Raw genomic sequence first — 18,116 nt, forward strand, 5'->3', positions numbered from 1 at the left:
GGATCCTTCCATGCTTTCTGTGCCTTCAGGAATCTTCTGAGAAGGTCTGTCCAGTGGCTTGGCCACTTGAGAATCTGCCCTGTCACTTAGGAAAAAACAGTGCCTCTGTGGGTAGGAACTTGGGACTTGCCTTGTTTCTAAACCACTTACCCCTTCGTATTCATTCTCTTTTCATACCTTTGAAAAGCATATAAGGTATTAGAATAAAAATATCCTGGAAATGGGAGTTGTGCTCCATCAAACGTATTCTTGCTGCAGCCAAGTTGATTTTTACATGCACTAGTTAGAATACGTCATTCTCCTAGACAAAATCTTTCGGCAGCCTTCCTTTTCTCCTTGAATAGAGTCAAAATTTCTTACTGTGGCTTACAAAGCCTTGTCTGGATGCTACAGCCTTTCTTTAACACCCCTCCCCAGGCTCCCCACCCCCAAGCCATTACATTCACAAATATCCCAGCTAAGCAAACTGGATAGACACTCCCTCTAGGCCTCTTATTTCTCTCCTCCAGTCTTTCTTTCTGTCTTCCCTTCCTTCCTCCCTGTCTCCTTGTCTGTTTCCCTTTGTTTTTGTTCATTATAAACACAATGGAACACTGACGCAGTTGCCACCGATGAAACAAATGATCTTGGAGAAAAGCGTATAGTCTTTAAGATTACCCCCAGAATGCTGTTCATTTTTCATCCCATTGATTGCTGCTGATGAAAGTCTGACTGATGACTTGTCTCCTGGCTTCTATGATGGGATTGATATCTTTATATCTGCTTTAGATTACTTCATGCTTATTTATTGTGTATGTACTTTTTTCCCCTTTGAAATAAAAGAATAATATCAAGATTTAATGGTACTTGAATCACATTATCATCCTTGACCTAAGTGGCTTGGAGTAATAAGGTGAAGTACCGTAAAATAGGAAAGAATATTAATCATCTAACTTTTGAAAAAATAGAATTCTGTACTTTGCATATTCATTCAAGCTAGAGTGCCCTGGATATGTTGTATGGTCAATTAGAGTTAGAGTTAATTTGAGCAACCACTAGAATACTAATTCCATGAGGTCAATACTATATTTTATTAATCTTTTTGTCCCTGATATTTCAGAGGGTACTGTTCTTAGTAGGCTCTCATCAAATATTGAGTAAGTGACCAAGTACATAGTGAGGAACAATGTAGCATAGAGGGAATCAGCATATGTGTTTGGGTTTTAGGAGTAAAAATAAATTGTTGTCCTCTTCTCACTCTGAGGTCTGAAACAGTTGAAAAATCAAACATAGGAGTCAGACAGGTAAAAAATTAAATATCAGGTTCAATGCTAATAAAACTAATTCTGAGAATATTTCTTGACCTGCAATCAAAGTGTGATTTCCTAATATAAACCCTGCACCCCTGAACTAAAAAAACTTAAATAGTCTGTCAGAGATATGACTACATCGTTCTCGTCTCCATTCCAACCCAACTCCTGTCTCTACCCCAGGCCTGGGGACAGGCTCTGCCTCTGTAGGAGAGAAAATGTTAAACAAACTTCTGAGAAGAAGATGGGTCCACCTGAATGAAATCTCAGTGTACTGAGCTACAGGGGCCATGTTCCTTTTCTCTATCTCTTCATCAGCTAAGTCATTCCTCCTCCCAGGGAGAAGAGTTCTGGTGAAAGAAACCTTACGGGTTCCTTTCCATCTAGGGAATTCTTTCTTCTTTATGAAAACACAGGAAGTAGGCATTAAGTATTCACAATATCCTCTTCAAAAGTTGGATAAAAAGGAAATCTGAAACTTCTTAATGGACTTAGAGGAAGATATCAGAGAAAGGTCAAAGTTGTATGTTAAGGCTTGAAACTCAGCCTTTAAGCTTTAAACGAGTTACACAGAAGAAAATAAAGCCACTTGTCACATTCTCCATAATTATTTTTGACCTATTTTTAAAAAATTATTTATTCAATAAATAAATATCTACTGAATATCTACTATGTGGCAGTTGCCGTTCTAGGTAAGAGGGATGGACCTTTAAACAAGAGAGAGATACATCTTGACCTTGTATCGACCTTACATTTCAATGCAGAAAACAAAATAAAGGCAAAAAGAGAAAAAAAGTACATAATATAAACTAAATAATGAAAAGTACATTAAGAGCTGTGAAGAAACATGAAGTAGTGTAATAAGTTAAGGAATGATAAGAAGTAGATAGCTATTAACATGGGATCATTGGAGAAGGATTCTCTGAGAACATGATATCTGTGTAGGAACCAGAAGGAAATGAGGAAACCAATAAAGCAAAGTTCCAGGCCAGGGCGTTCCAGCCAGAGCTAATAACACGTGCAAAGTTCCTGAGGCAGAAACTAGCTTGTGAGGGGAATGTGGCTAGTTTGGAATGAATAATAGGAGGTTCTTTTAAAATCGGAAAAGAGTAAGGTCTGGTACTTCGGATTTTTTTTTTTTTAACATCTTTGTTGGAGTATAATTGCTTTAAAATGTTGTGTTAGTTTCTGCTTTATAACATAATGAATCAGCTATACATTTACATATATCCCCATATCTCCTCCCTCTTGCGTCTCCCTCCTGCCCTCCCTATGCCACCCCTCTAGGTGGTCACAAAGCTGATCTCTCTGTGCTATGCGGCTGCTTCCCACTAGCTATCTGTTTTACATTTGGTAATATATATAAGTCCATGCCACTCTCTCACTTTGTCCCAGCTTGCCCTTCCCCCTTCCTGTGTCCTCAAGTCCATTCTCTACATCTGCGTCTTTATTCCTATCTTGCCCGGAGGTTCTTCAGAACCTTTTTTTTTAGATTCCATATATATGTGTTAGCATACGGTATTTGTTTTTCTCCTTCTGACGTACTTCACTCTGTATGACAGAGTCTAGGTTCATCCACCTCACTACAAATAACTCAATTTTGTTTCTTTTTATGGCTGAGTAATATTCCATTCTATATACATGCCACATCTTCTTTATCTATTTGTCTGTCGATGGACAATTAGGTTGCTTCCATGTCCTGGTTATTGTAAATAGAGCTGCAATGAACATTGTGGTACATGACTCTTTGAATTATGGTTTTCTCAGGGTATACGCCCAGTGGTGGGATTGCTGGGTCATATGGTAGTCCTATTTTTAGTTTTTTAAGGAACTTCCGTACTGTTCACCATAGTGACTGTATCAATTTACATTCCCACCAACAGTGCAAGAGGGTTCTCTTTTCTCCACACCCTCTCCAGCAATTATTGTTTGTACATTTTTTGATGATGGCCATTCTGACTGGTGTGAGGTGATACCTCATTGTAGTTTTGATTTGCATTTCTCTAATGGTTAGTGGTGTTGAGCATTCTTTCATGTGTTTGTTGGTAATCTGTATATCTTCTTTAGAGAAATGTCTATTTAGGTCTTCTGCCCATTTGTGGATTGGGTTGTTTGTTTTTTTGATATTGAGCTGAATGAGCTGCTTGTAAATTTTGGAGATTAATCCTGTCAGTTGCTTCATTTGCAAATATTTTCTCCCATTCTGAGGGTTGTGTTTTCATCTTGTTTATGGTTTCCTTTGCTGTGCAAAAGTTTTGAAGTTTCATTAGGTCCCATTTGTTTATTTTTGTTTTTATTGCCATTCCTCTTGGAGGTGGGTCAAAAAGGATCTTGCGAGACCACTTCTGGCGTAGCCATGGTGGCTAACCAGCATCCCGTCTCAGCTTCTCCCTCTAGAGCTTGTGGACAAGGGTATAGGATCAAGGATTCACACTGTGATGAAGAGTGATAAGGAGATTGTTTGCACACTTATGGGATTTGATGACTTTGTCAGTATGGTACTGGAAGATGTCATTGAGTTTCAAATCACACCAGAAGGAAGAAGAATTACTAAATTAGATCAAATTTTGTTAAATGGAAATAACATAACAATGCTGGTTCCTGGAGGAGAAGGACCTGAAGTATGAATAGATTTCCTTGACTTATGCTAGATTCTGTTTTGTCTTATAATGACAATAAAAATATAATTTTTATTTTAACCTTTAAAAAAAAAAAGGATCTTACTGTGATTTATGTCATAGAGTGTTGTGCCTATGTTTTCCTGTAAGAGTTTGATGGTGTCTACATTTAGGCCTTTAATCCATTTTGAGTTTATTTTTGTGTATGGTGTTAGGGAGTGTTCTAATTTCATTCTTTTACATGTAGCTGTCCAGTTTTCCCAGCACCACTTAGGCTGTCTTTTCTCCATTGTATATTCTTGCCTGCTTCATCAAAAATAAGGTGACCATATGGGTGTGGGTTTATCTCTGAGATTTCAATCCTGTTGCATTGATCTGTATTTCTGTTTTTGTGCCAGTACCATAGTGTCTTGATTACTGTAGCTTTGTAGTATAGTCTGAAGTCCGGGAGCCTGATTCCTCCAGCTCCGTTTTTCTTTCTCAAGAGTGCTTTGTCTATTCAGGGTCTTTTGTTTTTCCATACAAATTGTGAATTTTTTTTGTTCTAGTTCTGTGACAAATGCCATTGGTAGCTTGATAGGGATTGCATGAATCTGTAGATTGCTTTGGGTAGTAGAGTCATTTTCACAATGTTGATTCTTTGGTACTTTGGATTTTAAAACAAACGAATAATAAGATTTTTTTTTTTTTTTCCTGAAGGTAGTGGAAAACCACTAAAGGTTTAGAGCATAAGAGTAAAATGATCAAATGTAGTTTTAAAAAACCTTACTGGATGCTTTCAGTAAAATGGCCATATCAATGCTAGAATGGAAGCAGCCAGACTACATTACGATAATTATCTAGGGGAAAATAAGAGGACTTTAATAAAGAAGCATTTATGGACATATAGTCATATGATATGCTATTCAAAGGACATGGTGTTTTTAGGGGAGCATGTAGAGAAATCATAAAGCAGAAATGAAGGGCAATAAGTACACATATTCTACTTCTAAGTATTTAGAGTGGAAGAAAGAGAGAAAAGCAAGCAAGAGGGAAAAGGAAGGAAGAGAGAAAGAGAGAAAAGGAAAGAGAAAAGCCAGGAAGAGAGAAGGAGAGGAAAGGAAATCGTGTAAAGCAGAAATGAAGGGCAATAAGTACACATATTCTACTTCTAAGTATTTAGAGTGGAAGAAAGAGAGAAAAGCAAGGAAGAGAGAAAAGGAAGGAAGAGAGAAAGAGAGAAAAGGAAAGAGAGAAAAGCCAGGAAGAGAGGAGAGAAAAGGAAATCATGTAAAGCAGAAATGAAGGGCAATAAGTACACATATTCTACTTCTAAGTATTTAGAGTGGAAGAAAGAGAGAAAAGCAAGGAAGAGAGAAAAGGAAGGAAGAGAGAAAGAGAGAAAAGGAAAGAGAGAAAAGCCAGGAAGAGAGGAGAGAAAAGGAAATCATGTAAAGCAGAAATGAAGGGCAATAAGTACACATATTCTACTTCTAAGTATTTAGAGTGGAAGAAAAAGAGAAAAGCAAGGAAGAGAGGAAGAGAGAAAAGGAAGGAACGAAGGGAGGGAGAGAGGGAAGGAGTGAGGGAGGGAGAAAAGGGAAGGAAGGAAGAAAGAAACAAAGAGTTCAAGACAATTGATCACCAAATAGTTGATGTGCTCCCACCATAAATATGATGGCATTTTGATTGGCTCACAAGTTATTGCTGCAGGTTGGACTCATTCTCCAAACAAAGTAATAAATATTACCTTTTAGAGTTATATTCAGGCATGTTGCTGATGAGAAAAAAATCAGCTTAGGTATTAGATCTGCCTGTGGATACCTGTATGAGTTTTGGATAAACCTCTTAATGATCCTTTCTTTCTTGTGAAAGATGGATGGGAAAATGATTGAAGAACAGAGATGTACAGAATTTGATTGAGATGAAGTGGTTTTGCCGAGCTGATTACATACTCCAGAGGCACTTGGATAAATAATAATCACTGTTATTAACAGATTACCTCTATGGATACATACATACATCACAGTAACATAATACCACCAGTAATCACTGTTTAGTCAGACACATGCTGTGTTCTAGGAACCGACGAAATACTTTCCATAAAATTTCACAGAGAGCTCCACTCACACTTACCTGTTCTAGAATTGAAAGAACATCTTTTAAGTTATTTTCATACTAATGCAAAATGTATTTCATCATTGCAAGTATGTGACATGAGGTATCTCAGTAAGCATCATTCTGATGCCCTCTGATCCACTGCTTTACTAATTATAGGTCTGGCTGTCAGCATGTTCAATAATTTTGTAGTTAGACTAAGCAGCAGGATGTTAGACTGAGTCATGCATAAATACGACAATGGACAGTATACTTGGTTGGGAACGTGAGGGAGTCATTCAGCATTGACAGAATGAATTGATTAGAGGCAGCTTCATTCTCTTCCATCTGTTATCCCTCAATAAATTCTCTTCCAGCTGTTATCCCTCAATAAATCTCAGAGTGCAGTGGCTCTAGAGAATGCCCAACATGACTCTCTCTGGATTCAGAGAGGCCATACCATAACCTCTTAAGGAAATTAGCCCCGTTGAGATGTGGATCATTCACTGTACAAATGTCTGTCAACGTGTAATGGTGATTGAGCATCCCTGGCACAAAGCACTGACCAGGCACCGTGAGGAATTCAAAGAGAACAAATAATAGTAATGTGGGGTAGAAAGCTTCCATTCTCATGGGCTGCTTCCTCTGGGACTCATTCTTCTTGAATACCTCATGTCACTAAGATAGCAGACATCAGTGTCTGAGTGAGCTCAGATGTGTATTTTTTATTTTTCTAACAAATGGAATTGGGGGTTTTATTTTATTTTATTTTATTTTTTTTATTGGAGTATAATTGCTTTACAATGTTGTGTTAGTTTCTACTGTACAATGAAGTGAATCAGCTATGTGTATACATATATCCCCTCCGTCTTGGACCTCCCTCCCACCCCCCCATCCCACCCATCTAGGTTGTCACAGAGCACCAAGCTGAGCTCCCTGTGCTATGCAGCAGGTTCCCACTAGCTAGCTATTTTACACGTGGTAGTGTATTTATGTTGAACCTAATCTCCCAATTCGTCCCAGCCTCTCCTTCCCACCCTGTGTCCACATGTCCGTTCTCTACGTCTCCATCTCTTTTCCTGGCCTACAAATAGGTTCATTTGTACCATTCTTCTAGATTCCACATATGTGTGTTAGTATACAATATTTGTTTTTCTCTTTCTGGCTTACTTCACTCTGTATGACAGACTCTAGGTCCATCCACATCTCTACAAATGACCCATTTCGTTCCTTTTCGTGGCGGAGTAATATTCCATTGTATATATGTATCACATCTTCTTTTATAAATGAAAGATTCTTATCATAAAGTTAATTAGGTTGAACTATACAAAAACGGCAACATCCATACATTTTTGCTGTATAAAAACTGCGAATATTTTTATGAGTCAACCTAATAGTATATTTTCATTGTAGAAAAAGAGAAAATATTTGAAAGAATTGAAGATGGAGAAAATATTTAAAATCCTGCCATGCAGAGATGTCTATTATCATTATATTTCCATATTTCATCCCAGACTTTATTTTATGCATTTAATGCAGTTTTGATAATACTTTATTGGTAATGTTTTGTCCCACTCATTTATTACTTCTTGATTTCAAATTCTGGCTAACAGTTTTCCAGCTCTGAGAAATTGTGTATATTACTAACCTCATCTGTACAATAAGGCTGAATGGATCTTATTCATAGGACGTTTATGGGACCTAAAAGAGGTAATACATGGAAAGTGCTTAGGACATGCCTAGTACCTGGTTAGTTTTCAAAAAGAAATGTTAACTATTAGTATTAAAATGGAACAAATATGTATCTGTTATTGCAAACTCAAAATCATATTTAATGACTACATGATATAATAACTCATTATATGAATGCCTCTGTTTATTATACTTATTGTAGGCCATCTAGTTATTTTCCCCAAGTTTTGCTCAAATAGTACTCAAGTTACACTTTCTCATTTATTGAGAATAACAGTGAGACTTGTGCTTTGTCCATAAAGGAGATATAGCTTGAAGAATGGCCCTAAGGAATTCCAATTCTTTCTATTCCAAAAGGATGGGAAGAGTAAGACTTTTAGAATTAGAAATTCCTGAATTCAAATTCTGTCTGCCCCTTACTGGCTGGGTGTCATTAGGACAATTGTTTAACCCTGTAAGCCACAAGCAACTTGTTCACTGTTGGTGTTAGTAGTGAGCCCATGATAAAAGTGGTTCTCATTATTAATGCCAGAGGGACATTATTAAGAGGCACTGTCTTCCATTTAGTGGTCTTTGTTTTTTTGTTTAAATGAAATGTATCAGTAGGACTAAGCTGCACCTCCCGCCTATATAGTAATGCCAATAGTTCTCCTGATCTGGAAGGCTAACCAGCGTGCATCTCACCTTTCACCAACACAAAGGGTCCTCAGTGACAGCTGGACACCCATGGTCTATTCTTTCTTGTGCTGCAGTGTTAGTGGTTGACTAATGTTTATCACGAAGTGGCAGGTGTCCAGGGCAGAGTGGCTGCAATGGTCAGTGGTAGAAAAGTTCAACTGGGTTAAGTTTGCTCTGTGTCCTCAGAGATGTGATATTTCTTAGTTATTGTTTGACGACTATCAAGTGCATAGATCTTTTTGAGGCTAAAATTATGTTCGTTTGTCTAATTTAAAACAGCAGTGCATCTTCATTATAAAGAAATTTGAAAGAGATAAGTAATAATAAAAAACAACAAAACAGAACATGTAATTCCTTCCCTTACCCCAGAAATGAAGACTGTGAGATGTGCACACCTTCATGGTTAATTTTTCCAGATGGTGTTCATTTCTCTCTTTGTCCCTCCCTCCTGCTCCCTACCTGCCTCCCTCTTTCTCATATCATACATACTCTTGATATGTTGGTTCGTCTCCCTGTATAACTCATGTTATGCACATTCTTCTTACACTAGATTCTTACTTAACGATATATAGCAAACATCTTCTAAGCCAATTAAGTTGAAAATTATCAATTAATTAGCCAATTAACTAAATGGTTCTGCATATACTTGCAGTATCATTTTTAATGGCTAAATACTATTTCTTTAAATACAGGTAGCAGAAAAGTTCCTATTGTTGGACATTTAGCCTGTCCATGAAAACATTTTCTTTGGAATATCAACATTCAATTCTTGTAATTAAATTTTGTTTCCAGTCATCTTATTAATTGCAAATATTCGTATCTACTAGCACAGTATTTATATTTCCAGTGATCACTTCTAAATGTTTATTGCATGGTTATTTTTCGTCATATTTCTAAAAATTAGAAGTATATAATTTCTTTCATTATCCCTTTTGATTTTGATGAAACATCTGTTGTTGTTTTAACATAATTTGCAGTCAATTCAGATGGTGGATGAATACGGTATTGGTAATTTACAAGAAATAGCTAAAAATCTATGATCCAGACATTGTAAGTTACATGTCAGGTGTACAACTGAGGATATTAGATGCTGTATTAAGAAAAGGCAACATTAAATCAACTGACTCCAAGCCAGGCTTCTTTGTAAAAATGCACCAATATTTTTTAATTGTTATAGATTTAACAGTCTGAACTACACTAAACGTTTGAATAGAAGATTGCTTGAGCAATGATCCTGTGAAAGCTGGCCTTTACATTACCTGGGATTAATGGTCAGTTCCTTGGTTAATGTCCTGAGTTTTCTGGACCAAAGAAAAAGTCATCTGTACTCTTACTCACCAGTCATTAACTGGAGTAATGATGGATTTGGTGAAAGCATCATTGCTGCTATGACAATAATTGGCACTTTTAAGAGCTATCTTGCTTATTTTATTTTTCTTGATTGTTTACTTTAGGTTACTCATCAAGTGGCCATTTGAAATAATTGCTTATTTTTAGCTCCATAGTTATCAAATGTCATTTATTAGGACACAGGCATACAAACCTACACGTTTAAATGCTTGTGTACAGAAAGCAAATAAGAAACTATGTAAACTCTATACTGACTGGATCTAGGATGTAATTATTCTTTGTATGTGTGGATTCCAAAAATATTTTCTGAGTCAGTATTAAATCCTAACAGAAATATGGGATTTTATGTCCGGCATATGTGTACTTGTACAAGAGATGGTTATATAACTAATTTCCAAGACGTATGTATGTGAGATTGTTTTTGTAGGGAGCCAGATTGTAACACATAGCTTGGAAATAACAGGAATCCTTTAAATAGTTTCCTATGTTTTTGTTATTTTAAATCCAAAAGAGATAAAAAAAGAAGTTGGTTTCTTATCTAGACTCTTCTGCTAATCAAGTCCTCTAACAAAGGTTCAGTAGTATTGGAGACAATCTCCATTTTATGAATAGCCTCCTTCAGGACTTAACTTGAGGCGCAGTGCAGTTTTTTCTCATATCTCATTTTCCTCTCTGACCTATTTAAATTATTACTTGTTTAGACTTTGGGAAAAATAAGGAAAAAATTACTGCCCTCTTTAAAATCGTTGTTTAATTTTATTTTTCCTTTTCTTTTTCTCCTCAAATTATGACGTTGGTGGTGAAGCGTGGTTCTTAAGCCAAATCTTAACCCTAAAGATACTCCTACTGCTTCAGTAGCCTATAAACTGTTTTCATTCTCCCAAAGAGGCCACTTAGTGGCTGTTCATTAGGAAACTGGTTTAGGTAGTAGGTGTTATCAGTGACTATGGAATAGACAAATGACAACTACCATTATTTACTGATAGTGTGATAAGTGCCAAAGCATCGTATTAGGCATTTTACATATAATCTTCTTCAATTGTTACTGAAAGCCCCCCAGGAGATGGGCATTATTGTCCAATTTTTAGAATAAAAACCCAAAAATCAGAATTATTTAACTATTCGCTTGAGACTCAGGCCTTGGTCAGCTCATTCCTTTTTTTTTTTTCGGCCACGCGGCAAGTGGGATCTTAGTCCCCCCACCAGAAACCGAACCCACGCCCCCTGCAGTGGAAGCTTGGAAGCTCAGAGTCTTAACCACTGGACCACCAGGGATTTTTTTACTTACTAGATGAGCTTGATCAGAGTACTTCTTTGGGCCTCGAATTATTTGTTGTCGAAGGATAATAGAATATACATATCATAGGGTTTCTAGAGAGATGAAAAGAAATAATGTTTCTAAAGGATACAAAATAATAACTAAGTGTTTGGTATTAATACCCGAAATCACACTCCACCTTAGTTTCTGGGAGTGTACCACAAACAAACTCATTTTATTAGAGAACTCATTAATTCATCATGGAAGCTCTATAAAGGAAAATTTGAAGACAGTGTACTATGAGTATTCTGGGACATAATAAGATGCATGTAGGCATGGTGATTTAAATTCATGGGGATTTTCAATAATTGATGAATTAAATATAATTATAGATTGTGAGAGTAATGAAGGTAAATTTGGTTATATAAATGATTGTCTTCTTCTATATTCTTTTTCTTATGTAATTAACTTGTTCCTTTTAGATAATGAAACAATGCTCTCAGTTTCTTTGTTTTGTTAGTATGCCTCACATAGTACTAGGATATTAAGTGCCCATTATATAATTATGATAAAGTGCCTTTAAAGGGTGTCTCTGGACCACAGATACCCTGTATGCAGAGAAGGGTTAACACAGACCTGAGGCTGCTGTCCTTAGACAGGCTTGTTTGTGAAGTTGACTCTTCACTGGTGCCTAAACTTGGATTTGGGGAGAATCCCTACCATTCTCAGAATTGAGAGTGACTCATTGCAACTAAGTGAACAAACAATATGGTTTGTGTTGAACACCTGCTTTCTTTTTATAAGTCTGGAATTTTGGTCCATGCCAGGCAGAAAGTGCCTAAGTAGTCAGCCCCCAATAAAAACCCCAGGCACTGAGGCTCTAGTGAACTTTCCTGGTAGATGGCATTTCACATGTGTTGGCAGAATTCATTGCTAGAGGAATTAAGCACATACAGTGTGAACCCACTGGGAGAGGACTCGTGGAAGCTTGTCTTTCATTCCTTCTCGAATTGGCTCCGTGTGCCTTTTGCCTTTGCTGATTTTGCTTTGTATCTTTTTACTGTAATAAATCACAGCCATGAATATGACTATATGCTGAGTCCTCTTTCTCTTCTTAGCAAATCACTGAACCTGGCAGTTGTCTTATGACCCCTGAGACACCCTAGATAAAGAATCATCAAGATGTCTGAATCTGCACACCCACACCACCTCTAGGAAATGGTAAACCTTCAGGTCATTAAAAAAAAGAGGATAGGATTGGAATGAGGTGTGGTGGAGGGAGTGGGATGTGTGATAAAAAAGTGAGAGAACATAAGCTATGAGGTAGAGAGGATAATTGGAGATAGAAGGAAGGAGAAGGTTATTAGTGCCTTTGAATGATTAAATAATTATTTCTTCTTCCTCTAACTTGTTTTAGAGCCAGTTGAGAAATAAGGCATAGGCAGAATGTGGAAGCCAGATTACTATCTTTATTACTTATAAAAACTGTATTTTGCTTTATAAAGGCATAATTATTGAACTCCCAATGGGTTTGCTATTAGAATTAGAAATATTTACCTATCCTAAGGGATTACGTATGGCTTGTTCTGTCATGTCCTTCAGTTACTCTTATGAGTTCTTTACTAACACAAGGAAACACCAGTAATGGAGAAAAATATCACTTAATATTAGAGACTCTGGCAAATAGGAGGACGGATGATTATTTCACATGCTCTCCATTACTAAGCAAGATACAAGAGAAGTAGAGTCCAGTGATGTGGAAGGATTTTTTTGTTTGTTTGTTTTGTTCTTTTAACATCTTTATTGGAGTATAGTTGCTTGACATTGTTGTGTTAGTATCTGCTGTATAACAAAGTGAATCAGCTATACATATACATAGAGCCCCATATCCCCTCCTTCTTTCTTTTTTAACATCTTTATTTGAGTATAATTGCTTTACAGTGGTGTGTTAGTTTCTGCTTCATAACTAAGTGAATCAGCTATATGTATACATATATCTCCATATCCCCTCCCTTTTGCGTCTCCCTCCCACCCTCCCTATCCCACCCCTCTAGGTGGACACAAAGCACCGAGCTGATCTCCCTGTGCTCTGTGGCTGCTTCCCATTAGCATCTATTTTATATTTGGTAATATATATAAGTCCAAGCCACTCTCTCACTTCGTCCCAGCTTGCCCTTCCCCCTTCCCGTGTCCTCAAGTCCATTCTCTACATCTGCATCTTTATTCCTATCTTGCCCCGAGGTTCTTCAGAACCTTTTTTTAAGATTCCATATATATGCATTAACATACGGTATTTGTTTTTCTCCTTCTGACGTACTTCACTCTATATGACACAGTCTAGGTTCATCCACCTCACTACAAATAACTCAATTTCGTTTCTTTTTATGGCTGAGTAATATTCCATTGTATATATGTGCCACATCTTCTTTATCCATTCATCTGTCGATGGACACTTAGGTTGCTTCCATGTCCTGGCTATTGTAAATACAGCTGCAATGAACATTGTGGTACATGTCTCTTTTTGAATTATGATTTTCTCAGGGTATATGCCCAGTGGTGGGATTGCTGGGTCATATGGCAGTTCTATTTTTAGTTTTTTAAGGAACCTCCATACTGATCTCCATAGTGGCTGTTTCAATTTACATTCCCACCAACAGTGCAAGAGGGTTCACTTTTCTCCACACCCTCTCCAGCATTTATTGTTTGTACATTTTTTTTTTTGATGATGGCTGTTCTGACTGGTGTGAGGTGATACCTCATTGTAGTTTTGATTTGCATTTCTCTAATGATTAGTGATGTTGAGCATTCTTTCATGTGTTTGTTGGCAATCTGTATATCTTCTTTGGAGAAATGTCTATTTAGGTCTTCTGCCCATTTGTGGATTGTGTTGTTTGTTTTTTTGATATTGAGCTGCATGAGCTGCTTGTATATTTTGGAGTTTAATCCTTTGTCACTTGCTTTGTTTGCAAATATGTTGTCCCTTTCTGAGGGTTGTCTTTTTTTCATCTTGTTTATGGTTTCCTTTCCTGTGCAAAATCTTTTAAGTTTCATTAGGACCCCTTTGGTTTTTTGTTTGTTTGTTTTTTTCCATTCCTCTTGGAGGTGGGTCAAAAAGGATCTTGCTGTGATTTAAGACATAGAGTGTTCTGCCTATGTTTTTTCCTCTAAGAGTTTATAGTGTCTGGCCTTATATTTAGGTCTTTAATCCATCTTGAGTTTACTTTTGTGTATGGTGTTAGGGAGTGCTCTAATTTCATTCTTTAACATGTAGCTGTTCAGTTTTCCCAGCACCACTTACTGAGGAGGCTGTCTTTTCTCCATTGTATATTCTTGCCTCCTTTATCAAAGATCAGGTGACCAAATGTGCGTGGGTTTATCTCTGGGCTTTCTATCCTGTTCCATTGATCTATATTTCTGTTTTTGTGCCAGTACCATACTGTCTTGATTACTGTAGCTTTGTAGTTCAGTCTGAAGTCCAGGAGCCTAATTCCTCCAGCACCGTTTTTCTTTCTCAAGATTGGCTATTTGGGGTCTTTTGTGCTTCCATAAAAATTGTGAATTTTTTTGTTCTAGTTCTGTGAAAAATGCCATTGGCAGTTTGATAGGGATTGCACTGAATATGTATACTGCTTTGGGTAGTATAGTCATTTTCACAGTGTTGATTCTTCCCATGCAAGAACATGGTATATCTCTCCATCTGTTTATATCATCTTAATTTCTTCCATCAGTGTCTTATTCTTTTGTGCATACAGGTCCTTTGTCTCCTTAGGTAGGTTTACTCCTAGGTATTTTATTCTTTGTTGCAATTGTAAATGTTTCCTTAATTTCTCTTTCAGATTGTTCATCATTAGTGAATAGGAATGCCAGAGATTTCTTTGCATTAATTTTTATTATTATTTTTTTTTGCGGTACGCGGGCCTCTCACTGCTGTGGCCTCTCCCATTGTGGAGCACAGGCTCCGGATGTGCAGGCTCAGCGGCCATGGCTCACGGGCCCAGCCGCTCCACGGCATGTGGGATCTTCCTAGAACAGGGCACAAACCCACATCCCCTGCATCGGCAGGCGGACTCTCAACCACTGCGCCACCAGGGAAGCCCTGTGCATTAATTTTGTATCCTGCTACTTTACCAAATTCATTGATTAGTTCTAGTAGTTTTCTGGTAGCATCTGTAGGATTCTCTATGTATAGTATCATGTCATTGCAAACAGTGACAGTTTTACTTCTTCTTTTCTAATTTGGATTCCTTTTACTTCTTTTTCTTCTCTGATTGCTGTGGCTAAAACTTCCAAAGCTATGTTGAATAATAGTGGTGAGAGTGGGCAAACTTGTCTTGTTCCTGATCTTAGTGGAAATGGTTTCAGTTTTTCACCTTTGAGAACGTTGTTGGCTGTGGGTTTGTCATATATGGCCTTTATTATGTTGAGGTAATTTCCCTCTATGCCTACTTTCTGAAGAGTTTTTATCATAAATGGATGTTGAATTTTGTCAAAAGCCTTCCTGCATCTATTGAGATGATCATATGGGTTTTATCATTCAGTTTGTTAATATGGTATATCACATTGATTGATTTGTGTATATTGAAGAATCCTTGCATTCCTGGGATAAACCCCACTTGATCATGGTGTAAGATGCTTTTAATATGCTTCTGGATTCTGCTTGCTAGTATTTTGTTGAGGATTTTTGCACCAATGTTCATCAGTGATATTCGCCTGTAGTTTTCTTTCTTTGTGACATCTTTGTCTGGTTTTGGTATCAGGGTGATGGTGGCCTCATAGAATGCGTTTGGGAGTGTTCCTCCCTCTGCTATATTTTGGAAGAGTTTGAGAAGGATAAGTGTTAGCTCTTCTCTAAAATTTTGTTAGAATTCACCTGTGAAGCCGTCTGGTCCTGGGCTTTTGTTTGTTGGAAGATTTTTAATCACAGTTTCAATTTCAGTGCTTGTGATTGGTCTGTTTATATTTTCTATTTCTTCCTGGTTCAGCCTCAAAAGGTTGTACTTTGTTAAGAATTTATCCATTTTTCTAGGTTGTCCAATTTATTGGCATATAGTTGCTTGTAGTGATTCTCATGATCCTTTGTATTTCTGCAGTGTCAGTTATTACTTCTCCCTTTTCATTTCTAATTCTTTTGACTTAAGTCTTCTCCCTTTTTTCCTTGATGAATCTGGCTAATGATTTAGCAATTTTGTTTATCTTCTCAAAGAACCCGCATTTAGTTTTATTGATCCTTGCTATTGTTTCCTTCATTTCTTTTTTATTTCTTATCAGATCTTTATGATTTCTTTCCTTCTGCTAACTTTGGGGGTTTTTTGTTCTTTCTCTAATTGCCTTAGGTGTAAGGTTAGGTTGTTTATTAGAAATGTTTCTTGTTTCTTGTGTTAGGATAATATTGCTATAAACTTCCCTCTTAGAACTTCTTTTGCTGTATCCCATAGGTTTTGGGCCATTGTGTTTTCATTGTCATTTGTTTCTAGGTGTTTTTTGATATCCTCTTTCATTTCTTCAGTAATCTCTTGGTTATTTACTAGTATATTGTTTAACCTCCGTGTGTTTGCACATTTTTACACTTTTTTTCCTGTAATTGATATCTAGTCTCATAGCGTTGTGGTTGGAGAAGATACTTGATACAATTTCAGTTTTCTTAAATTTACCAAGGCTTGATTTGTGACCCAGGATATGATATATCCTGGAGAATATTCCATAAGCACTTGAGAAGAAAGTGTACTCTGTTCTTTTTGGATGGAATGTCCTATAAATATCAGTTAAGCCCATCTTATTTGATGTGTCATTTAAAGCTTGTGTTTCCTTATTTATTTTCATTTTGGATGCGCTGTCCATTGGTGAAAGGGGGTGTTAAAGTCCACTACTATGAATTTATTACTGTCTGTTTCCTCTTTTACGGCTGTTAGCATTTGCCTTATGTATTGAGGTGCTCCTATGTTGGTTACATAAATATTTATAATTGTTATATCTTCTCTTGGATCAATCCCTTGATCATTAGTGTCCTTCTTTGTCTCTTCTAATAGTCTTTATTTTAAAATCTATTTTGTCTGATATGAGAATTGCTACTCCAGCTTTCTTTTCATTTTCATTTGCATGAAATGTACTTTTCCATCCCCTCACTTTCAGTCTGTATGTGTCCCTAGGTCTGAAATGGGTCTCTTGTATACAGCATATATACGGGTCTTGTTTTTGTAGCCATTCAGCCAGTCTGTGTCTTTTGGTTGGAGCATTTAATCCATTTACATTTAAGGTAATTATTGATATGTATGTTCCTCTTACCATTTTCTTAATTATTTTGGGTTTGTTATTGTAGGTCTTTTCCTTGTCTTGTGTTTCCTGCCTAGAGAAGTTGCTTTAACATTTGTTTTAAAGCTGGTTTGGTGGTGCTGAATTCTCTTAGCTTTCGCTTGTTTGTAAAGGTTTTAATTTCTCCGTCGAATCTGAATGAGATCCTTGCTGGGTAGAGTAATCTTGGTTGTAAGTTTTTCCCTTTCATCACTTTAAATATGTCCTGCCACACCCTTCTGGCTTGCAGACTTTCTGCTGAAAGATCAGCTGTTAACCTTATGGGAATTCCCTTGTGTGTTATTTGTTGCTTTTCCCTTGCTGCTTTTAATATGTTTTTGTATTTAATTTTTGATAGTTTGATTAATATGTGTCTTGGCATGTTTCTCCTTGGATTTATCCTGTATGGGACTCTGCACTTACTGGACTTGATTGATATTTCCTTTCCCGTATTAGGGAAATTTTCATCTATAATCTCTTCAAATATTTTCTCAGTCCCTTTCTTTATCTCTTCTTCTTCTGGGACCTCTATAATTCGAATGTTGGTGCATTTATTGTTGTCCCAGAGGCCTCTAAGACTGTCCTCAATTCTTTTTATTCTTTTTTCTTTATTCTGCTCTGCTGTAGTTATTTCCACTGTTTTATCTTCCAGGCCACTTATCCATTCTTCTGCCTCAGTTATTCTGCTATTGGTTCCTTCTAGAGAATTTTTAATTTCATTTATTGTGTTGTTCACCATTGTTTGTTTGGTCTTTAGTTCTTCTAGGTCCTTGTTAAATGTTTCTTGTATTTTCTCCATTGTATTTTGAAGATTTTGGATCATCTTTACTATCATTACTCTGAATTCTATTTCAGGTAGACTGCCTA

At 36.9% G+C, this 18,116-nt stretch overlaps 2 protein-coding genes across 14 annotated transcripts in view; both read left to right on the plus strand.

The window, feature by feature from the left end:
- LRRC4C (leucine rich repeat containing 4C) overlaps window positions 1-18,116 on the plus strand; it is a 1,468,103-nt gene that overhangs the window by 598,816 nt on the left and 851,171 nt on the right. The gene's annotated exons all lie outside the window — the stretch shown is intronic.
- LOC307190609 (U6 snRNA-associated Sm-like protein LSm5) lies at window positions 3,705-3,916 on the plus strand (the record flags this gene model as incomplete). Its single annotated transcript, XM_079929871.1, has 1 exon — window positions 3,705-3,916. The coding sequence occupies exon 1, from the start codon at window positions 3,728-3,730 to the stop codon at window positions 3,914-3,916; it is 189 nt and encodes a 62-aa protein (XP_079785997.1). The 5' UTR covers window positions 3,705-3,727.

Source organism: Stenella coeruleoalba (assembly GCF_951394435.1).
Source record: "Stenella coeruleoalba genome assembly, chromosome: 8".
Classification (NCBI taxonomy): domain Eukaryota; kingdom Metazoa; phylum Chordata; class Mammalia; order Artiodactyla; family Delphinidae; genus Stenella; species Stenella coeruleoalba.